Here is a 22,473-nt window from a genome sequence, read left to right as displayed (position 1 = left end):
AATCCCCCCACAAAAACAGTCTCTCGAAATTTGCATAAGCACAGCCCTTCACCTGCAATTTTAACTTAGTTACAAAGTGATCAAAACTCTCGTTTACATCCTGCGTCCTCTCATTAAATTTGTATCCCATATTAGCCGTGGGCATGATAAACGCCAGCGGCAGCCTGTATATGAACTTAATTTAAACTTTAGGTTTACACCGTGCTTTGTTTCCTAAGTAGCTGCACTCATGAATATGGTTGTATGTGTTAGTCACTCGCTTCTTATTGTTTCGCTGCCTTCTCAATTGTATAATGCATGTTTTCTTCAGCGCTTTTTGGAGCTCTTCCTTGTTTTCTACTTACTGCTTTGACAGTTCACGTGATTACGTGGGAGGCGTGATGATGTCACACGAAACTCCGCCCCCCACGGCCTACGAGCTCAACTCCATTACAGTAAATGGAGAAAAATACCTTCCAGTTATGACCATTACGCGTAGAATTTCGAAATGAAACCTGCCCAACTTTTGTAAAGAAGATGTAAGGAATGAACCTGCCAAATTTCAGCCTTCCACCCACATGGGAAGTTGGAGAATTAGTGATGAGTCAGTGAGTTAGTCAGTGAGTGAGTCAGTCAGGGCTTTGCCTTTTATTAGTATAGATAACCATATAAACATATGGTTTCTACTTCGCGGATTTTCACCTATCGCGGGGGGGTCTGGAACGAAACCCCCGCGATCGAGGAGGGATTACTGTATATTATAAAAAATAAAAAATCTCAATTCTGACCAGTCAAAGGTTTTTAGATTTTACCAGAGCATACACTAAATGTGTTGGTCAACTCCAAAAAAATAAAATCTTAATTCTAAAATTCTAATCTCTTAAATCTAAAACTAACATCTTAAAGCTTTATAGGAGAACACAAAGTAAATTTGCAGTGCACGCTAATCTGCTTGTTGTTGGACTTTAAAAAACGCTGAATTCCTTAGACCTTTCAACAATAGCCTTGGGCTGTGTCCATTGGCATGTCTTCTTCAGTAACTCCGATTCCAACCCCAAAGTTTTCTGTCATCATTTTCTTTTTTAACTCACTCCCACTCCTGATGTACTGGCTTGCACAGATGGTGCAACCCAAACATTAACATATGTGCTGCCTGCAGCTCTGTGCTGTGTGCGTTCACCTAAACTGACATGACTGTAACATGCATTTCAGTTTCTAGGAATGACACAAGGTTCTTTTTCACGGCAACTGCAAATTGCACTTACATGGATGTGGGCGAGTAGGATCACGTCTCAGAGAACTGACAAGTAGTGCCATAGAAAAAGGGTGGCATGCTAGCACAGTCAGGCTTGGCACATCATGATGCTTTGTCCTTGGCTCAGCACCATGAGGTGTATGCCCTACCATGCAATTTGCATTTTTATCCATGATTTAATGTATTTCATCTCACAGTTTAAAATATGTTAAAGGCTCTGAAAAGACCCGTTGTGATGGAGTGGAAATATGCAATATCATCTAGCACTGGTTCTTAATTTGCACTCATTGATGGTAGAATTGATTGCATCTCTCCAAAAGTTTGCAGTATCTAGCTCTATCTACACTTTTTATCCATAAAGCACAAAAATTTTATTTGTACAAAGCAGGCCTATATATTTTCTCCTTTACAAGTGTAACTTTTTAACTTAAATTTTAAGGACCTACTATGACAACATCCGGCTTGGCCTTTGGGTTCTCTCCAAGTGATTACAATCTCTGTAAATAGTTCCCTTTTGCACACTAAAACGTTAAAGAAGAACTAACAATTCATTGTGACTGCACCTATGATCTGTAAAAATCCACTGCAAGGCTTAGTTTCTGCAAGAAATCAATGATTTCTGTATTTAGTGACTGAAGACAATAGAAAGTCCAGCAAGAATATTGTTGAGATCTTTATAGCAGTTACATTGTATGTCTCTTCTGTGAATATCTAAAAAGATAAATTATACAGTATATCTTATGGGTCTAGGTAAAAACCTTAAATATTTTGAAAGCAAAAACCCAAGAAAATGTTTAAAATTTTTAACTTAAAAGCATCCAGGAGGATAGATTCAGTTACATTTGAGATACAGCACTTAATTGGTATACAAATGGTACATTTCCACAAGGTTATGTATCCAGCCTCTTTTGCTACCATATTAAGAGGCTTCTTGTTAAAGAGTTATTAATCCCTAATGCTTTTGAAATGTTTAGTCTTATTTTTTACCCCAACAGGTTTGAATTTCATCCATGTTCAAACACTCCCAATTTTAAGTTCAGCTATCCAAATTCACAGTGTTGTTGTATAGCTTTGAATTTTTTTCAGTTTTATTTTTGCAATCGGTCTTTGAAAATGTTTTGTAGTTCACTGCACCATAACTAAGGAGGCCCAGAAGCCAAAAGTGCAAAAGCATAAGTGTAACAAGTATTGATTATGTGTGTGGGAGATGAAACAATGCAGCCACTCATACATACTGAACTAAAAAGTTGTGAATCTTTACTTTTGCAGACACTTCAAGATATCCCTCCTCCATGATCCTATATTCTGACCAGTGTAACCCAATATATGGCTACAGAAGGCCAGAGCCTATCTTGAACCTATCCAGTATAAGGCGGGAACCCCAACTTTTAACCAGAGTACCAGTCCATCGTTGGCTATGCACACATATACTTACACTCATTCTTACCAGGCCAGTTCAGCAAATTATACAGCATGTCTTTGGGATACTGGAGAATGTGCAGTCTCTATACAAGCCATGACCAGGCCACTACTGAAACCAACCACCCTGGAGCTTTGAGACAGCAGTGCAACCACTGTACAGGTATGTCAGCCAAATTTTGCCAGCTGAAGGAATCTAGCCAGAAAGTATGGTACTGTGAATGAGTAAGTGGAGTGCAAACTATAATATTGTCAGTTTAATTGTAATCTCTGACCTATTGTGTGGCCCTGAGCAATTTAACATGGCTATACCCATATTGTCAAAAAATGAAAACGTTGTACAATCTGTCTGAACTCAAAATGACATATGATCTAGAAGAGGGCTATATAAAATTAATGTTGTTAGGCTGTACAATATTCATGTGCGCTATAGTACAAGTGATGTTGCGGTTTAATTGCTAGTAATCCAAGGTGGCACCACCAAGCAATTTCCTGATGTGCAGACTCTTTGCACATATAATAACTATGTGGAGAGGTAATTTACAGACTATTGCTCTCCCTTCAGTACTGCTGTTCCCCACCAAACAAACTAACAGCAATATCACAACATTTGTACATGACACCACATTAATAGGGATAATCCACAATGATGGCTTATGGCAAAGAGGTAGCAGATTTGTCAAAATATATCCCTACCTGCCACCAAGAACATACGAGAATAAAATATGAATTTTCAAAACACACAGAATGAAACATCACTAAAGTAGTACTAATAGAGGTGCAATATAAACTAGATAGACAGACAGATATTTATTTGTCCCCAGGGGAAAAGCTGTCTTTTTTCAGAAGCTCTTTAAATAAAAATAATAAGGGCATGAATAAATAAAATATACACACATATACACACACTTTGGTCTGAACACACCGTAATGAATATACAGTAAACCAAGAGAATTAAAAAGAAAGAAAAGTTCTAACTTGACTGTCACAGTCACAGTGAGGCATTATGCAGATGTATTGGTATAAAGGAGCTCCAGTAGTATTTGGGGATGCACTGAATGATTCATTGGATGAAAGTACTCAGTGTTAGTGTGTTAGAGAGAGTATATGCAGTATTGTTCATAATGGCACTCAGATTTGTTTTTATTCTCTCCTTCACTACTACCGCTGGAGGTCCAGAGTGCATGCTATAACTGAGCTTGCCCTTTTAGTTAGCCTGGCGATTCTGTGGGCCTCTCCTGAAATGATGTTACCAGCCCAGCACACCACAGCATAGAAATTCGCACCAGCAATTACACAATTGAACAAGATGTGAAATACTTCACTTCCCACATTAAAGGAAAGCAATCGACTAAGGAAAAAGAGCCTGCTCTACCCTTTCTTATATAGTTCCTTTGTGTTCCGAGACTAGTCCAATCTGTCATTAATGTGGACCTCCAAGTAACTGCAGGAGTGGACCACTTGCATACCCACTCTTTGAATAGTGACTGGACATAGAACCCTGGACTGAGAAACTGATGGACTGAATAAATTCCATGATGGAAATCATGCCACCAGAACCGCTATGTTGCTGTGTTTCAGTCTGTTTACACTGTGACTACCTAAACATTTTTGTACTTCATACTTAATTGCACAATATTCTACATGATTGTTTGTTGAATTGCAATATCAATTTTCTTACTATAGTGCTGTCTTTAAATAAGGATGTTTGTTTTGTAAATAGAATTAAGTCTTTTTTTTCTTTAACCCTACATTTTTTCTAAGTAATGAATATAATTGCGTCACACTGAACACATGCAGGCGATTGTGTGTAGGCCATTGTATTATTGTAACTAGAAGAACTGACAATCTAATTAAAAGGAGCAACAAGTCCGACCAGCAGTATAGACAAACTTTTACTGAATAAAATAAAAAAAAAATTATATATGCTGGGTGGCTAAGCTACAAAATATACATTAATTCATGGTTACTTGTATGTTATCATACAGTACACAGTTATAAAAATATACAATATGCACAACAACTACTGTATTGTTTAAATTATTCAGTAAAACAATAAACAAATGCACACGATATACAGTATACACCTTTTAAATTCAAAAGAAAATGAAAATATACACTTTTGAGAATTAATACATAGAAAGTTGGGAAAAGAGCATTTTATATAATTTGGTTCAATTAAAAGCAGAAACTGCCCTTAAGTTAACAATGATCAACATTACACCTGGTGGTCAAAGAAACAAAGTATAGCAAATAGTCCTGAAAGTGATCATCATTTGACCTATATACTTATACACGGTTTAGCCTCATACCATTTCTCAGTTCTCGATTTCAACTAACTTCTTTTTTCTCACAAAGTAAACTTGACCACACAGAGATTATCATAAATTAGGCATGATTGTATCTTTCATGTTTCCCCCTGCATGGGGGACAAACTAACTTAAAACAAGAATGTGGTCAGTGTGTAAAGATGCACAAAATGCTGATGCACATGTTATTTCTAGACTAGTCAAAAAGTAGTAAAACAGGAAAAGTCTGCAGACAAAGATGAATGCAAAGCGTGTGCAAGATACAGTTTAGGAAGTACGCATGTATATATTTTAAAGTATGAGAAAATTATTAAAATGAGCTGTAAGTCTTAGCCACTCCTCCCGCCCACTTGAACTTACACCTACTCATCTTGCATCTTTAGCCTTGTTTGTTGCCTTATTTAAGCAAGCTCCTATTATTCATTAGATATTCTGTTGCCAAATCAACTTTTAGTATCTATCCTTACGAGGTTCCTTGCTGTTTGCATTCCATGTTTTGAACCACCCCGATCTTGCCCTATTGTTGACATTTCTTGCCTGCAACTTTTAAACTTTTCATTGCTCAGATGATCAAGAATCTTTGCTTGTACAGCCATGCCTTTACATTTACTACCTGTCTGTGTTATTGCTATGAAATCAGCCTCTGAACAGTGCTATTAGTGACTCACATTTCTTTGCATTTTCCTTAAAGTGTAAAGACCAAATAGTGAGTACCCAGGAGTGAGGATTGATAAGAAGCTGTTACTGCTCATTAACCCTAAAAGATCCCAAGATCTTGAGCAGGATGTACTGTATGTACACAAGTGTGCTCTACAATAGACTAGTGCCCCATAGAGGCATGATTTCTTCTAGTCCCAACCCCAAACCTAGAACTGTATCAGAAGGTTAAAAAAAATGGGTGGGTCTTGTTTTCAAGCAACATAAAATTGTTCGTTAACTATGTCCATTTGCTACAGGTTTTTATCCTTGAATAACAAAACTCACAGCAAAATCAAATTTTAAGTGACGAGCTGGCATTTAACATTATGAAAATAAGGAGTCAGTATAAAACAAAGGCTCAATCAACCCTGTCTGCTGCAAATACTACAGTGTCATATTGTGTCAGTTATGTTTTAGATTTGAAAGCCAGAGACATAAAAGTGCTGGGACAGCATTGCAGTAAAAACTGATAGATCATCTCACTTTGTGTACACTACTTCTGAGAGCGCAATTACTGTTTAAGAAAATTTGTAAATTTAACCTTAAAATAAATAATGTTAGTCAACTGACTAACTGTCCTTCATTAAAATACAGCTTAATTTTGTAAAAATCTCATTTTTCATATAATTTGCCACCTTCACTTTTTAGGTACAAAATCCATAAATTTAAAGTATATTAATAATATTCTTGACCTGAGACACAGTTCAAAGCTCTACTGTAAGAGACTCAATTTTAGAACAAATCATAATTTATTTGAACGCGGCAAAAATTACACAAAAAATATTCTTAATCATAACACCTCTGGCAATGACTGTAATTGTAAGAATTACAATTTTTATTCAAAGATTCCACACAATTAAAAAAAGAATGGAAAATGTAACTTCTCTATGAAAACAACTTTAATTAGTGCCACATTTTATCATACTATGGTAGATGCTCAGAAGAAAAAAATATATGATTTTTACATAATTTAGAGAATAATGATGTAAACAACTGGCTGTGATTTACAACCATTTTAACATTGTGTTCCAAAGTTGAAAGTGGTAAATAGAGATAACAAAACAGATTTCCATCTCATAAAAATACAAGTTGAATGTTCACGCTTATTCTCTGCATGTAATCAATGTGGCTGTCATTGCCTATCAGTCAATCAACCTGAAGTTCAATTCAGGGTTACTTGAAGAAAGTACCTTTTCCAGAACAAAAGGAGTACCAACTCTTGACAATGAACCCCAAACGTTGCTGTGCAAGTGTCATACACAATTTACAGTAGAGTCATCCATTAACCTAACCTGTGTGTCTTTAGTATGTGTAAGCAAGGGCAGCACATACAGACTCCACACATTTGTAACAAGTAAAAACAAAGACAAGTTTAAATCAAAATTGGCTGTCTCTATACATACAAGCCTTTAATTTACTACATTGATGAACTTAGTTTATTTGTATGTTAGTTCTAAAATAATATTTATGAGTCAGTGTCTGTCAGACATACATGTACTGTAGGTCATTATGTTGTTATTATGCTCCATTGGTGATATCCAAAGGACTAGCACCAACACAGAAATCACAACGATGCAGTTATTAGGGCTCCCAAAAAGGAAAACTTCATTGCAAGAAACAACTTAGCAAACAGTACATTTTTGGCGCCTGCTGGTTTTGTGAAGCCTAAGGAACTACCAACCCAACTAAGATGTAACAAAGGCAATAAGAACACATATTAGATGTTTTTTGAATAGTGTCAAAGCAACTGGGGAGTGTCTTCAATTACAAATACATTACTGCAATTAAAGCTTATCTTATCCAATGGCTAATTCTGGAGGAGATCACATGCATAATCAAATACCAAACATTTGATCAGTTATGTGAGGTACCTTGAAAACAACACAACAAAAACTGTTTGCAAACAAATTTTTGTGTAATTCAGAAGTGTGATTTCACAGAGGCAACCTTAAAAGTGGAGGCAAATGTAAAAAGAGTGAAAGAAATTAAAAAGAAAAAAAATAAGCATCACTAGCTTATTACAATTGAAATTTGAATTGCCTTATTCATTAAATGCTAATATTCAGTAATTTCAAACAGCTAATGTTTCCTGCATTATTGATACAAATATAAATTTCACAAGAGTAAAATGTCCTAAACCTATTAAAAGCCACTTGTTGGCAAACATGGATTGAAGAGTGCATTATTACAAAAGCTGTTTTAAAAATGATTGTTTAAATTAGATACGGATTCAAGCACCCTGAACAACCATGTAACTATGGGATTTATGTTGCACTCGGGTAATATAGTGGCATGCAAAACTTACTTAACATGTCTGTTACTGTGAATAGTTAAGAGCAGAAGAAGAACTGGTTGTCAAAAAGCATAAAGTTAAAGATGAAACATTTAATATTTTAAACAAGATTACATTTGTATTTCCATCATTCCTAGGTACAAAATACCAAAAAAGTTAGAAAAGGTCTGAAGCAAACATTTGGGCACCAGACATGGTCAGTACTTAGTAACACTGCCTTTGGCAAGCATCACAGCTTGTAAATGGTTTTAATAAGCAGCTAAGAGTCTTTCAAATCTAAACTTTCTCCTTGCAAAAGGCTTCTAATTCTGTAAGATTCTTAGGCCATCTTGCATGCACTGCTCTTTTGAGATCTAACCACAAATTTTCAAAGATGTTTAAGTTGGGGGACTGTGACGGCCATGGCAAAACCATCAGCTTGCACCTCTTAAGGTATTCTATTGTAGATTTTGAGGTGTTTCTTAGATCATTACTTTGCTGTAGGACCCACCCTCACTTTTTAATAACAAATATTTTACAGATGGTGTGATTTTTACTTCCAGAATTTGCTGGTATTTATTTTAATCCATTCTTTCCTCTACCAATAATATGTTCTTTGTGCCACTGACTGCAACACAAGCACAAAGCATGATCGAGCCACCCTCATGCTTAACAGTTGGAGAGATGTTCTTTTCCTGGAATTCGGCATCCTTTTCTCTCCGAACATACCTTTGCAAATTATGGCCAAAGCGTTCTATTTTGACTTCATCGGTCAAAAAATGCATCAGGCTTGAGGAGATGTTCATTTGCAAACTTCAGGTCCTGAATTTTGTGGCTAGGACACAGGAAAGGTTTTCTTTTGCAGACTCTACCATGAAGGTTGCATTTGTTCAGGTGTCACTGCACAGCAGAAAATTGCACCGCCATTCCAGAGTCTGATAAATCTTCCTGAAGCTCTTTTGCAGTCATATGGGGGTTTTATTTGCCTTTCTAGCAATCCAATGACCAGTTCTTTCAGAAAGTATTCTTGGTCTTCCTGACCTCAACTTCACCTCCACCATTCCTGTTAACTGCCATTTCTTGATAACATTACAAACTGAGAAAGCAGTTACCTGAAAACACTTTGCTGTGTTCTTATAGCCTTCTCCTGTTTTGTAAGCATCAATTATTTTATTTTCAGAGTGCTAGGTAGCTGCTTAGAGGAGCGCATGGGTGCCGATTGTTGGGACAAGGTTTGAGGAGTCAGAGACTTCATACAACTTTGCAATTTGCATCACCTGGTGTTTCCGAACAATGACTATAAAGAAGCCATAGTTCTAAAGAGCTAATAAAAGTCTGAGACCTGGGCAAAAGTTATCCAAGACCTCAAATATATTGGGGTGCCCAAACTTTTGCATGGTGCTCCTTTCTTTTTTTCATTGTACAAAACAAAAACAATACACATATCTTGCATAAAATGCTGAAACGAAATGTGTCATCTTTAATGTTATGCCTTTTTGTGATCAGTTAATCTTCTGCTCACTTAATTATTCACATTAACAGACAATTTAAGCAAGGACACTCAGACATGTGCATGCCACAGTATTTGGATTACTAGTTTTGACTTTATTTACAAAACATATTTTTCAATTACAAAACAGAAAAAGTTTGTGACAAGAGTATTTATACATAAATAAACCAGGTAGGGGCGGCACGGTGGCGCAGTGGTAGCGCTGCTGCCTCGCAGTTAGGAGACTCGGGTTCGCTTCCCGGGTCCTCCCTGCGTGGAGTTTGCATGTTCTCCCCGTGTCTGCGTGGGTTTCCTCCGGGCGCTCCGGTTTCCTCCCACAATCCAAAGACATGCATGTTAGGTGGATTGGTGATTCTAAATTGGCCCTAGTGTGTGCTTGGTGTGTGGGTGTGTTTGTGTGTGTCCTGTGGTGGGTTGGCACCCTGCCCAGGATTGGTTCCTGCCTTGTGCCCTGTGTTGGCTGGGATTGGCTCCAGCAGACCCCTGTGACCCTATTTGGATTCAGCGGGTTAGACAATGGATGGATGGATAAACCAGGTAGCCCTATAGCTCACTGCTATAAATTTAAGCTGAATAAAAATGAACACACAAAGACTGTGAAAGTACATGGCACTGAAAGCCATCACAAGACTATGATCAAGAGTTTTAGGACCATTCCAAAAAAGAAACATCCCGACCTCTTTCTTTCTATTATCTGTTACTGAGAGAAGTTGTACACTTTTCGGTCATTCTCAAAACACATTAATCAGATTTCTGGTGGCAGGAGATCAAAGCCTATCCTAGCAGCAGTGAGTGCAAGGCATGAAACAGCCCAGAACAGAGCAATATTCCATCACAGGTCGACTCATTCTCATTCTCTCTCTCTCACACACACACGCAAACAATTATAATTTCTTTTATGGTCCAAAAAAAAAAATCACACAAGGAATAACTCAATCAGCTTTAACAATCCCCGTTTTTGACAGCCTTGACTCCCTATGATGACAAGTAAATAAATAATAAAAAAATTTTAAAGAAAGAAAAAAATGAAATCTTGGGAAAGTAAATTCAGAGAGAGAGAGTGAGAGAGAGAGAGAGAGAGACCCCATTCCAGGCAGACGGAGAGTGCAATGAATGTCAACAAATGAGTAAATACAACCTCAAGTTAATTTACAGTTGCTAATTAATATAACCTGTGTGCCTTTGGGGATGTAAGGGAAATGCCAGAGTACCCAGATTAAAATCTGTGCAGACAACTGGAAAACATATAAACCCCACAAAGAAAATGACTGGACAGAAGATTAAAACCCAGGAACCTGAATCCATAAAGCAGTACCTCTAACCATTCTGCTACTGTGCCGCCCCAAAAACGGCAATTTTTTAAAAGCGATTCTCAATAAATATTTTTACTTCCTATATAAATTTGTGTACATTCTCCAATTCAACTTTGTACTCTGAGAAAGGGCAGAGAGAGAAACTCCCAAAAATGACTATATGAACTGGATATTTTGAATTTAAAACAAGCCACTGATCAATTGATCTTAGTTCTAAATCATTCCTAGTACTCCTAGGAATTGAATAAAGTATGGGCATCTTACATGAAACAATGAGTGCACATCTTAGGAAAAAACGGCAGTGTAAGAGAACAGCGTACAACACAAGCTGGTACTTAAACAGGTAAGCATGGAACAAACTGAACACCATAACAGCAGAGCCAACTCATTAATTGAAGGCATAAATATACATCGCTCTGAATGTGCAAGCAAGGATCAGTACAGCAAAGAACACTTAAATATGGGTGGTGTCCCTCTTTAAGATAAGATAGACATCCACGCCTATAAAATAACTTTGTAAAACTGTACTACCACATACCTCAGTGCACACAAAGGTTAAAAATCAGATTTATATTCTTCAATAATTAAAACTGTAAGTGCCCTTTAAATGCATGTAACTTTTTTTTGCCACATAAGAAGTAAATGACATTTATTAAGTTAGAGAAATAAACAACAAGTCTTCTTAAACCAATTCATGATCACCAGGTGGGTGGCATCAGCAAGTAAGTTTAGGTGGAAGGCAGAACAAACACAGTGCCAGTTTAGAGATGCCAATTAACCGAACACACGTGTCTTTGGGCACACAGATAAAATCTGCAGAATTCTAATTGGAATCATTGGATAGTGAAGCAGTAATGCTAGCCACATCACAACCGTGGCACACAATTTTCATATATATATTTAGATTTAAAAAAAAAAAATCAAATTCCCATAGGCTAATAGCACCTCATTTTGATGTTGAAATTGTGGGCAAGTTACTGGACATAATCTATAGAGTTGGCAATTCAGTTTTCAGCAGCCAAGCATAGCATGCGACTCTTAACAAGTCACTTCACCTGCCAGTGCAGAAATATAGAAAAAAAACTGAGATTTAAAAGCTGCTTTGAATTAACTATGAAAATAAAATGTAAAAACAGAAGTAAACACCTATATCTATACATACAAGTGCACATATACACACACACAAGGCCACTAATTTTCCAATCTGCTGACCCAGTTAAGTGTCATGGGGAGCCAGTATCTATTCTAGCATCATCAAGCACAAGGGAGGAACCAGCCCTAGATCTGGCACAGATCCATAACTCGGCACACTCATAATAAACATTACATACAATTCCTAACCCAGCAAACTCCACCTTAAGGTGCTGTGGGCCTTGAGTTTCTGTTGGCATAACCAGGCACAAGTGAGGAGTCAACACTAGTGCTGGACATAGTCTAACATGACATTCAGCCTACTTAAGAGGCACTCAACAAGCAAATAAATAAATGCAAAACTGCTTTCCTAGTGAACCACGTTTCAAAGTTCTCCATATCAAATGTGTACAGTGCAAACCATATTCCTGATCAAAATCTGAGAATAACCAAACACTCAAATCGTTTTGTCTTCTGGATATTTTCAAATAGCCAGGCCTTTTCAAAGGTTTGCTTTTTTTTTTTTTTAATATTATTATTTACAGTACTCACTTCCTCTGCCTCTCAAACTGATTTTTTTTGTATACAGCACCTTGAATTTTTGAAGTCTACACTAATACACAAGATTCTGATTGGCTGGATCTATACTAGCCCATAGTAGAAACCGCTGGTCCTCTGGATCGACAGGAGCCAAGTTAGACGGTTCGAGCATGTTCAATGGAGATGCAACTAGGCAGAGTAATGGGAGAAGACTCAGGGAACGTTGCTGAAGACAGACGCCAAACACTAGACACTAATCCAATACTGTAAAAGTCATGCAAAGTGGGTAGCAGTAAGTTTGGATACAGGATGGCAAGTACATATTTAAAACACCGACTATGCATTCTGCATCACATATATTGCATGGAGATTGATTCAATACAGTCACATGCAAATGAATGTAACTCGAAATGATATGCCGAAAATGTAACATAAGATTAAAAGTTGCATCAAGTACACTGCTTGATCTCTCATTAACTATTGTTCGTGTTCCAATGATGAGTATACGGTTACATCGCTTCACGGGATTGGCGCTAGATATAAAAAAATACTCTGAGCACTTTTTACTTTTTCTAACAATGTGCTGCACAATAGGTGAATCGTCCGATGTATAAAGTGCCAGTCGGACACTGCTAGTTAAAATCTCACACCAAAGAACTGAAGGAGCCAAAAGTTGCTATTGTTATTAAGCTGTTTGCGAATTCGACAGGCTTTAGGACCCGGTTATCCAGAATGTGGCCGCGTCTACAACGTTCCATTTTATACACATAAATATAAAACATTTATATACACACCACGATAAATTGTGTTCGACACCAACTACCTGGAGAAATGCGGCAAATCCATGTAAAAAGCAAAAGTACGACGCGATACACCGGCTTTGGTTACTCCAAGCCCAGCGCTGAAGTGCCGTGTAAGCAGCTCGCCTGTGTAGACGTGTCTCTGCAAAAAGTTGCAACTTAAAGGTAAGAAACTTTGCCTACGTAGGTAGTGCCACGTGTGGCGGCGGTGCTCACCTGTGGTCAGATTGTCGTTGATCCTTAACGGCACCCTTAGGATGTACACCAGAAAGAGCATAACAAAGAACCAGACAGTCCAGAGGTAAGTCCAAGAGCAGACGATGCACGACTTGAGCTGCTCGAGCAAGCCAGTCCCTGCTTCAGCCATGTTAGTGCTCTCTGCTGCCGCGAACCCTCGGTGTATTCTGGGATCACTCGTGGCTCCGCACTCTTTCGCCTGTGTCTCGGGATTTGGACTGGTGGAGAGCATCACTGGCGAAGGACACCGCAGACTGCGCCAATGCGCGAGACTGAGCGAAGCATACAGGGCGGAACTGAGAGCGGGAATCGAAACACGTGTGCCAGTGTAGCGCGTTTTCCAGCGTGACAGTTTCCTTGGATGGGACCAAGGCACGTGCGCATCCGGGGGTGGAGGATCGGTCGTTTGCGCCCTGTCAGTGCGTGGAGATATTAAAAATGTGGAAGGGAGGTGAGTCCACATGATGTGCAGCATTGTTTATCTCTTTAAATGGTGAATACGATGCTTCCCCATAAGAAGATTTCGTTTTTCCTTTTAATTGCTGTGACTGTGCTTGAGTTTATCACCAAAAAAATGGTGATTGCACATTCTGTCCGTTTGAGTTTTAAGGGTTGTGCTCATTTTTTCGCTACACGTGCCCTACATTGGGCTGCATGCTGTCAAAAGACTGCAGGAAAGATTGTGCCCTGTAATTAGGCTGGCATCCCGTCCAGGGCTCAGCCAGACGCTGGAGAAATAGACGCCGCGTCAAAGTAATGGAAAAGGGATCGGGCAATAAACGTAAACGCCTTATCGTACCCAGAACAGGTTGTACAATTTAGGCGAAATAAGCGGGCGCCTAGGGCGGCCAAATTAGAGGGGGTGGGGTTTCGGGGCGACATTTATTTTAATCATTACACACCTACGAAAATTCGGACATGCAATATGACTGCCACATTATACTGCTTTACATTATTTGAAAAAAAATAACAAGACATACACTATCACCATCGTTGTACAGTATATGTTTCTGTAGATGTTTAAATATAGACCGAAAAGAACTGTTATAATTTAATGAAAAAGTGTATTAGTGACGTTTTGTTTTTCTTCAGTAAAAAACGTTAAATATGATAAATAGATAAAATAATGCGTCCCAAATCCTACTTGTTTACTAAAATGGTACCCTTAAGAGCATTTTACTGTCTTGTAAACAGACAGATGTCACAGTAAGTAATCAACTGTTCTCCTTGACATTCTCAAATCGTAAATGCACTGTTTTGCATCCAAACCCACCATACTTTGCTATCTATCCCTTCTCCCTGCTACATATTTCAGTATACAGGTCTTGTGGTGATGATCCACTCAAAACAAAGGGGGTTGTTGGTCGGCATTTACAACTTTGCCTAGAACAGAAAAAATGTTAGATCTGGCACTGATTGTACCTGAGAGTACCATGAAGGAAAGAACAAATGATACAGCTTGAGAAGGTTTAATGTGACCCCTAGATTACAATGTGATGTCAAGAAGGTAAAATTGACTCTGTGTACCCCTCTCAAACCATAACCATTTATCAAAGCTTGGTTAGCTTTCCTTTGTCAGCTACTACTATGTATTCATCAACTTCACTTGCTACCACTGCCCATCATTTTTAGTCTCCTCACTTCTAATCAGCCTCACTTTGTGCTTCTACCCCCTCTTAAGCCTTAACACATGCCCTAAGAAGTGTTTCCACCACTTACAATTAGAAACTCTTCTCCCCAGCCCACTCATTCCCTTAAACAAAGGTCAGCAAATGATTGCCTTCACCTCACAATATGTTCTACTGACCATTAGTCCATTAGCCTGTTTTCAAGCCAATTTAATTTATTTAAGATTTTCAAGGACTGAGCCTATCTTGGCAGTATTGGGCACATGGCAAGACCTGGTCCTGGACCATGCACTAATACATTCAAGTGCCCACACATACAGGTATATTCTATTGCACATTTACAGATCAGTGCATGAGTGAGTGTGCCCCAAGATTTAATGGGCTCCAGTTTTGTGCCCAGTGAGCCTCCCTCTTCTTAACTGTTGCCATTTTTTTGTGGGGTCAATGTTTTATAGATTTCAGGGTGATTTTTACGGCAAGATACCTTTCCTCATGCCATCCTTCCTTATTTATCCCGGCCTGGGACTTGCTTCCCTTTGTAGATGTAAAATTTTTATAAAGTGTGGGTGTCAAACTGAAATCATTCAGGGCCACACTATAGCTGCAGGTTTTCTTTCCAACCACTTTCCTATTTAGTAACCAAATACTACCGTTAATATTATATACTTTTTTACTTAGTTTTAATTGACTTGCATTTTAATTCCATCACTTTTTTTTTTTGACTAGTATCCAAATGATAATGAGATACAAGATGAATCAATAGTTGACCAGACTAACCTGATCAGTTTTGCACCTATGTGTCTTTCATATAATATCTGTCACAATTACATTTTTGAAAAGAAAAAATTGAAGGTCTGAGAAATATTGATCTACACTTGTCCACAAAATATTTGATGCCGCTGTCTCAGGAAAAAGAAAACAGTTTCGGAAATGTCTGGTATAGTAGAATGAGACCACTGACAGCCCTAGAATTAAAACCATTTCATTAACAGATAAATAGGATATTGGTTAGAGCAAATATAGTATAATGCCAGATTTGCTTGAAAATCCCCAAGTTAGTTGGTCAGCTTTTGGCTCACTTTACATCTCATTTTTTGGCTGCTGGTTAAAATCAAAAAGGATTCTGAATGTTGAAAAGCAAGTAAATTAATGTCAAGGCAAAATAAGTCTTTTGCTTTAGCAGTGGTAACTGACTATTGATTATGAAAGTGGCTGGAATAAAAATCAGCAGCCACCTTGGCCCTTCATGATCTCAGTGTGACACGTCTGGTATAAAGCATAAGGAAAAGTGTTACAGACAGCAAGTTAAGTGTCCAAAATCAACTCAAGAGACTATGGAAGGGAAGTGGATTTGAACGTTAATAACCACGGTTTGACAGTTTGACATTCTAACTGAAAAAAGGGTGAATATCTGGCAACTGTGGCCGTAGCTTCATGGGCTCATTGCAGAAGTCAAGTCTAAGGCTTTTGTTTTCCGCTGCTCATAGGGCCAAATCAATGATTTTGGGATATGGAGGAATATCCATCCATCCATCCATTTTCTAACCCACTGAATCCGAATACAGGGTCACGGGGTATGGAGGAATAGCATGGACAAAAATAAATACATTGTGAAATGTGATAATAACAAAATGATATGTGAGAATAAATCATTTCTGTAAATTTGTCATGAAACATGTTTTTTTTTTTGCCTTTTTAAAAATTATTTGATTTCTTTAATTATTTGTTTCAGTTATACCACATGCAACATGAAATACGCCTTGAAATTAAAACTGTCATCTTCACCCACCAAAGTTGCGAAGGTGGACTCTAGCAAGTTCTGTTTTTGATTGGAGGATCGTCAGTGAAGTGCACGCTTTTCATGCTAAGTGATTGTGCATGGTCGTGGCAGATATGAGTTCAAGAAAAAAGTTGCTCAGAATTATTCACCAAAGCAACTATATGAATTCAAAACACTCTGAATTTATCATCAGAAGTCAGCATCTGAAGTAGTTTCTGCATATGCTTTTGTAAACTTATTTATTTATTTATTTGTCCGGAATTTCTTTCCACATTGGGGTTCATTCAGATATTACTTTTTGTGGGTTTTTTTTAAACAAATAACTTACAGTCACTGTTTTACCAAAAAATGTCAATCACAAGTTGTAATTCCAGGGTACAGGATAAGTTCAGCATTAATCAAATTGAAGGTATTTCTTCACAAACATGGTTTATATGCATTTGCTACAAAAAATTTTTTCTAAATGTAAGCATTTTCTATAAATATATAAAAAATCTTGCTTTATAATGAGGCAATCGAGCACCACCAGAAAATAAAAGCCTCAAAACTTGCGGAGTATGTCCACTTTGAAGCGACAAAAGTTTTGATATAAGAAAACATGCCTTCCATATTTGTAATGCGTGTTTCTGACAACTACAGGGAATTGAAAATAATAGTTTTATCACATATTCTTGGTAATAACTCTCAATCTTCTCAAGGTAAGAACATGTTTTCTATTTTCTTGTGTGAGACTAGTGACTTTGTGGGAGGAGTTCTCACATAAATACAAAATTAGATCAACACAATACAAAACAAGTGCCAGGAAAAGTTAACTGTGATTTGGTCTTTTGAGAGGAAACCTCACTCTGGGAGGATGAAAGGTATTCGCATAGGAAAGACAAGAGGGAATGTTCACAGCTGTTATTCTTTTAAAATGGTTGAATCTCAAAATATTGATATTTGTTTTTGTTTGATATGTATAAGCTATTTTACAATATTTGTGTAATCTGAGGATGTGGATCAATGCTCGAGAACTTTCTTGGCTTGAAATATGGACGTATTTGATACACTTTGAAGCTTTTTTTTTTCCAGTTAAGCTCCATGTCCCATAGCCTCTATTATAAAGCACCAGTGTGGGCAAGATATTTTTTTAAGTTATAGAAAATCTGCAACTTTAGTACACAATTTCATGTGGCAAATGTATATATACCATGTTTATGAAGAAATAAGTTTGACTTGGAAAAATATCAAACTTATCTTTTAGGTTAAGCAGCAAAATGGCGAGTGTGAGTTTCACATAACCAACTGTGCCTTTACAGTAATGTAAGGCAGCATGGTAAGCTGGTCGATGTTTTGTGTTCTTAGAAAAAGAAAAACATTATTAGAAATATCTTATGAGTTAAAGCAAGTGTACTGCCAATCTCTCTAATGCAGGGCCTCAAACTCAGTTTCTGTAGGGCCATTATGGCTTCAAGATTTTGCTGTAACTTAGAAATCTATTCTTGCTGTTAATGATCTTTGATACTTTAACTAATTCTGAAATGTGCTAAGTATATTCCATTAGCAGCAATAATTGGCTTCTCACTGTGCATGCAGCTGGAATGGAAAACACTGCAGCCCTCCAGGAATTGAATTTGAGACCACAGCATCATAGCAGGCCCCTGCCGTGGCTGCTGGTTTTTGTTCCAACCCAGTTTCTTAATTAAAAGTCAACTATTGTTTTTTAACCAATTATTGTTCAAGCAGCATTCTGGTATTTCATTTTAGTTGTCGGCTGGCACCCTGCCTGGGATTTGTTTCCTGCCTTGCACCCTGTGTTGGCTGGGATTGGCTCCAGCAGACCCCTGTGACCCGGTAGTTAGGATATAGCGGGTTGGATAATGGATGGATGGATTTTAGTTGTCTCTTTTGTTTGGGCCAACAACCTTTGATTGCTTCTTTGAGCCTTAAATAGTAGTAGCCACTGTTTTACTTTCTTCTTAAACAGCTAACAATGGGATGCAGATGACAAAGGAACCTGCAGCTCATCATCTAACTTGGTCCAGTTTACAACTATGTGTGAATATCTGGAATAATCTATTTTGATAAAATATTTTGAATCAAGTGGAAAAGAATAAATGAAATCTGAGAATTACTAATATGCTGCAGGTCACACATTACTTGGATTATGTCCTCGGAAAGGAAAATGCTACAATTTAAGAATGACGTGGGGGAATGGAAAAACTGGATGAGCCACAAAAAGTATTGTTTTTTTTTTTAAAGCAATTTGTTTGGAATAAAAACCTTCAGCTAGTGCAGTCCTTCAGAGCTAAACCTGTGAACCTTTGCCTTAAAGCAAGGGTCTCCAACTTGGGTCCTGGAGCGCTACTGTGGCTGCCGGTTTTCATTCTAACCTTAATTAGTGACCAGTTTTTGCTGCTAATTAACTCCTTTTCTCTTCATTTTAATTAACTTGTTTTTAATATTCAGGCCTTTGAATTGCTTTATTTTTTTCCCTTAAACAGCACATAAACTAAAATGAGATGTGAAGTGAGTGAACAGATGACCAGCTAAGTCAGGGCCTCAAACTGCAATCAACCTGTTATTTAATTTCATGGCTTGTTGCAGCTCTTATTCTGCCTCATCAGACATTTCCAAAATTGTTGATTTTCATTTTTCTAAGAGCACTGTCAAAATATTTTATGAACCTGGGCAGATCAACAATACTGAGATCTTCCCCTTTCTTTGTTTTCAGATATTCTATGTTAAACACAGGTTAGCTGGTCATCTGTTGGCTCACTTTGTAGCTCATTGTTGTTTGCCTGCTAATTAAGGAAAAAAATAATTAAGGGTTCTGAATCTTAAATAGCAAGTAAATTAAAATTAAGGCAAAGGAGTTAATTAGCATCAGTGAAAGGGGGAGACCTCTGCCTTAAAGCCTCTATTCAATTGGTTTTCAAGTTTAGTCCTGGGAAACCCTCTATGGCTGCAGGTTTTAACTTTAACCAATTTCCTAATCTGTGTGTTATTTTTACTTTTATTGAATTCTTATTATCTGGCCTATGGGGATGTGTAAGAAATTTATAAATATTGCTATTCTTTGAATACTTTGATTTCTTGCAGCCTTTTCTAGCTAAATGATGACGGTTAGCAATGAACGGTGCAAATGATCCTGAAAATTAAAAGGGAACAATGACTGCACTGCCATTTTCACTTGCCTGTTCATTAAGAATCATTTCTTACAAATGAATATAAAAGTGAATGTGGCACTGAAGTAATTTCATTGCTTTAGCATTCAGTGGTGTAAGCAAATTGATACAATTAAGGGAACAAACTCAGTTAAACGTTAATTTAAAAGAAAATGGAATAGGAAGTAAACATTTAAAGCTTCGGCAACAATACAAATATTTAAGAAAGAATGCAAGAATAAAAAAGGACTACACACAGCGTGATCAATTTAAAGTAGGAATGATGTGCTGACTGTGAAATTGGTTGACATCAAAACACACAGCCACGGGACTTCCCCCAGGACTGCACAAGGGTTAGGGTCAGACAATCGCCAATTTTAGACAATCTTAAAAACTGGGTCGTGGGGGCGGAGTCAGTCTCAACAGTACGGTGCTCAAGCTAGGAAGCAGCGCTGGACAGACAGACCGCCGGTCTATCTCGGGCTCCATTCCAACCCGCATCTACAGACTTAAAAAGCACGTGTTTCGGCGGGGGGTTTACAATACCCAACGGAACACCCCCACACACTCGGACATACAACGTACAAACTCGACGTTCTCCTGATCCATGAGGCTGCAGCGATACCCACTGCACAAGCAACAACTTGCCGTATCCACTCTAAAGTACTCTGCTGTATAATCCGTAAACATGGTGTTGTAAGCATTAACTGCGCTAAAATTAAAAATAGTAACACCCGATTGATTAAATACACAAGCATTTGTCTAATTGTAGATTATGTTTCATTGTAGATAATTAATTGATCCCGGAGGAGACAGCACTGTTAACAGCATCCCTGTAAGAGATATGTATAGAACTTTCATCAGGGTAACGGTGCACGGCACGCAGTGCTGTTAATGTGGCTGAGTTAATGAATATAATTAACGCACACGTTTCACCTAGCTTGCGTCGATATTGCATCAGTTGATCATTAAGTTTTTGTTCCCTGTGTGCAATATCGCACGCTACTTTTTAAAAAATCGCTAAAATGAACGTAGCGAGCATTAAACAATCTCGCCTGCGTAAATGCGCGTTTCGAAGAGAACACTCACGTGGAAAGGGAGGTCGGCTGACACAGGCGCTGAAAGACGTGAAACCGGAGAGAAGAGAGGAGCGCTGTGATTTTACACGGTATTCCTCACGGCTCGGTACAAAAGGCAGAAAGCAAGTGCACTGCTACCGATCATTTCCTCGTTTCAGTCGCTTTACCTGCGTTTTTTTTGGGAATGACGTGCCATCTGCTGGCAAAACGAGAAAGGACGCTGTTGCTCGGGAAGATTTTAAGCTGGCCATCAAGTGCCGTGTGGCGCTGCAGGGTGTTTGGACCCCGGCCGTGTCGTCTTTATAGAGTTTGTATGCATATCCTGTGTCTGGATGGGTTCCGGTTCCTGAAATCCAAAGGTTCACAGCCCAGTATAGGATTGTGTGTATTGTGTTACAACCACTGGGTTAAGAAAGTGGATGCATCTGTGAGAATAAATCTATTTTGGCAACTCCTGACACATACTGCAGTTAAGTGGGTTCAGATGGGCCACAGGAGCAGTGTGTTTTTCCACACAATTTAGAGGGTCTGGAATGTGTCCAAGATCTTTTATTTTTCTGCAACTTTGGTGTGTTTCTTGATTTCCACTGGCCTTAAAATGCAGATTATTTTGTGGTATAGAAAAAAAGAAGTTATTAAAAAATGGAAGTTATCGGAGTGCTATGTATATTAAACTAAAGATGGATGGATAATGCATTTATTTTAATTTGAATTACTGAACAGCAAACAGCATTCTGGAAGACAAGAGTGCAATACAAACAGGGCCACATCTATGTATGATAGACTGCACATAGTTTGTCCCAATGATGAAATCCAGCATTTCACTCATGGTCAAGAAATATTACAACAAACAAGAACTCCTCAAACATGCACCAGTGAGGCATTATAAAGATGTATTGCTGTTGGTATAAATGTGGCTGAGTTAATTTATTCCGTTTTATATTTTTGTGAACATTCTCAAAACTATTTTTTTTAATACTGAAATGCTTCTGTTTTATATATTGTGAATTTTGTTTAATGTGAATCAATATCAGTGTATCTTTTGTATATAGTTCCTGTTTGCCTGTTGTAGCAGAGGGGGCTTTAATTAATGTAACACCCAGAGGACGCACATGTAGCGTACAACAGACTCCTGGCAAAAGTGTTTTTCAATACTCTCCATCTCTCTTGTAAGCTGACAAGTTTTGAATTAATGTTCTCTGTCTGACAGTGCATGGAAACATCACGTCATGTGGTTATTGATGTGTCTTGAGGTTCTGTTGTCACTTTTGGTCGGCAGAAATGGATTTTAAAAGTATTTGGTTTAACAGAGATCCAGCCTCATTAGTATATTGTTGGCAAGCTACAGGAAACTGAGAGAGCGCCTGTCTCTGCGT

At 38.0% G+C, this 22,473-nt stretch overlaps 1 protein-coding gene across 1 annotated transcript in view; it reads right to left on the bottom strand.

Moving 5' to 3' along the window:
• Nucleotides 1-13,857, bottom strand: part of LOC120534111 (suppressor of tumorigenicity 7 protein homolog) — a 214,591-nt gene extending 200,734 nt beyond the window's left edge. The window contains exon 1 of the mRNA XM_039761388.1: nucleotides 13,444-13,857. Coding sequence (XP_039617322.1) covers nucleotides 13,444-13,696 — 253 coding nt within the window. The 5' untranslated portion in view covers nucleotides 13,697-13,857. The remainder of the gene's footprint in view (nucleotides 1-13,443) is intronic.
• Nucleotides 13,858-22,473: the final 8,616 nt, after the last annotated feature.

The sequence above is a fragment of the Polypterus senegalus genome, chromosome 8 (genome assembly GCF_016835505.1).
Source record: "Polypterus senegalus isolate Bchr_013 chromosome 8, ASM1683550v1, whole genome shotgun sequence".
In the NCBI taxonomy this organism is placed as follows: domain Eukaryota; kingdom Metazoa; phylum Chordata; class Cladistia; order Polypteriformes; family Polypteridae; genus Polypterus; species Polypterus senegalus.
The sequence above is the reverse complement of the archived record's forward strand: the minus strand, read 5'-3'. Positions and strand labels throughout refer to the sequence as shown.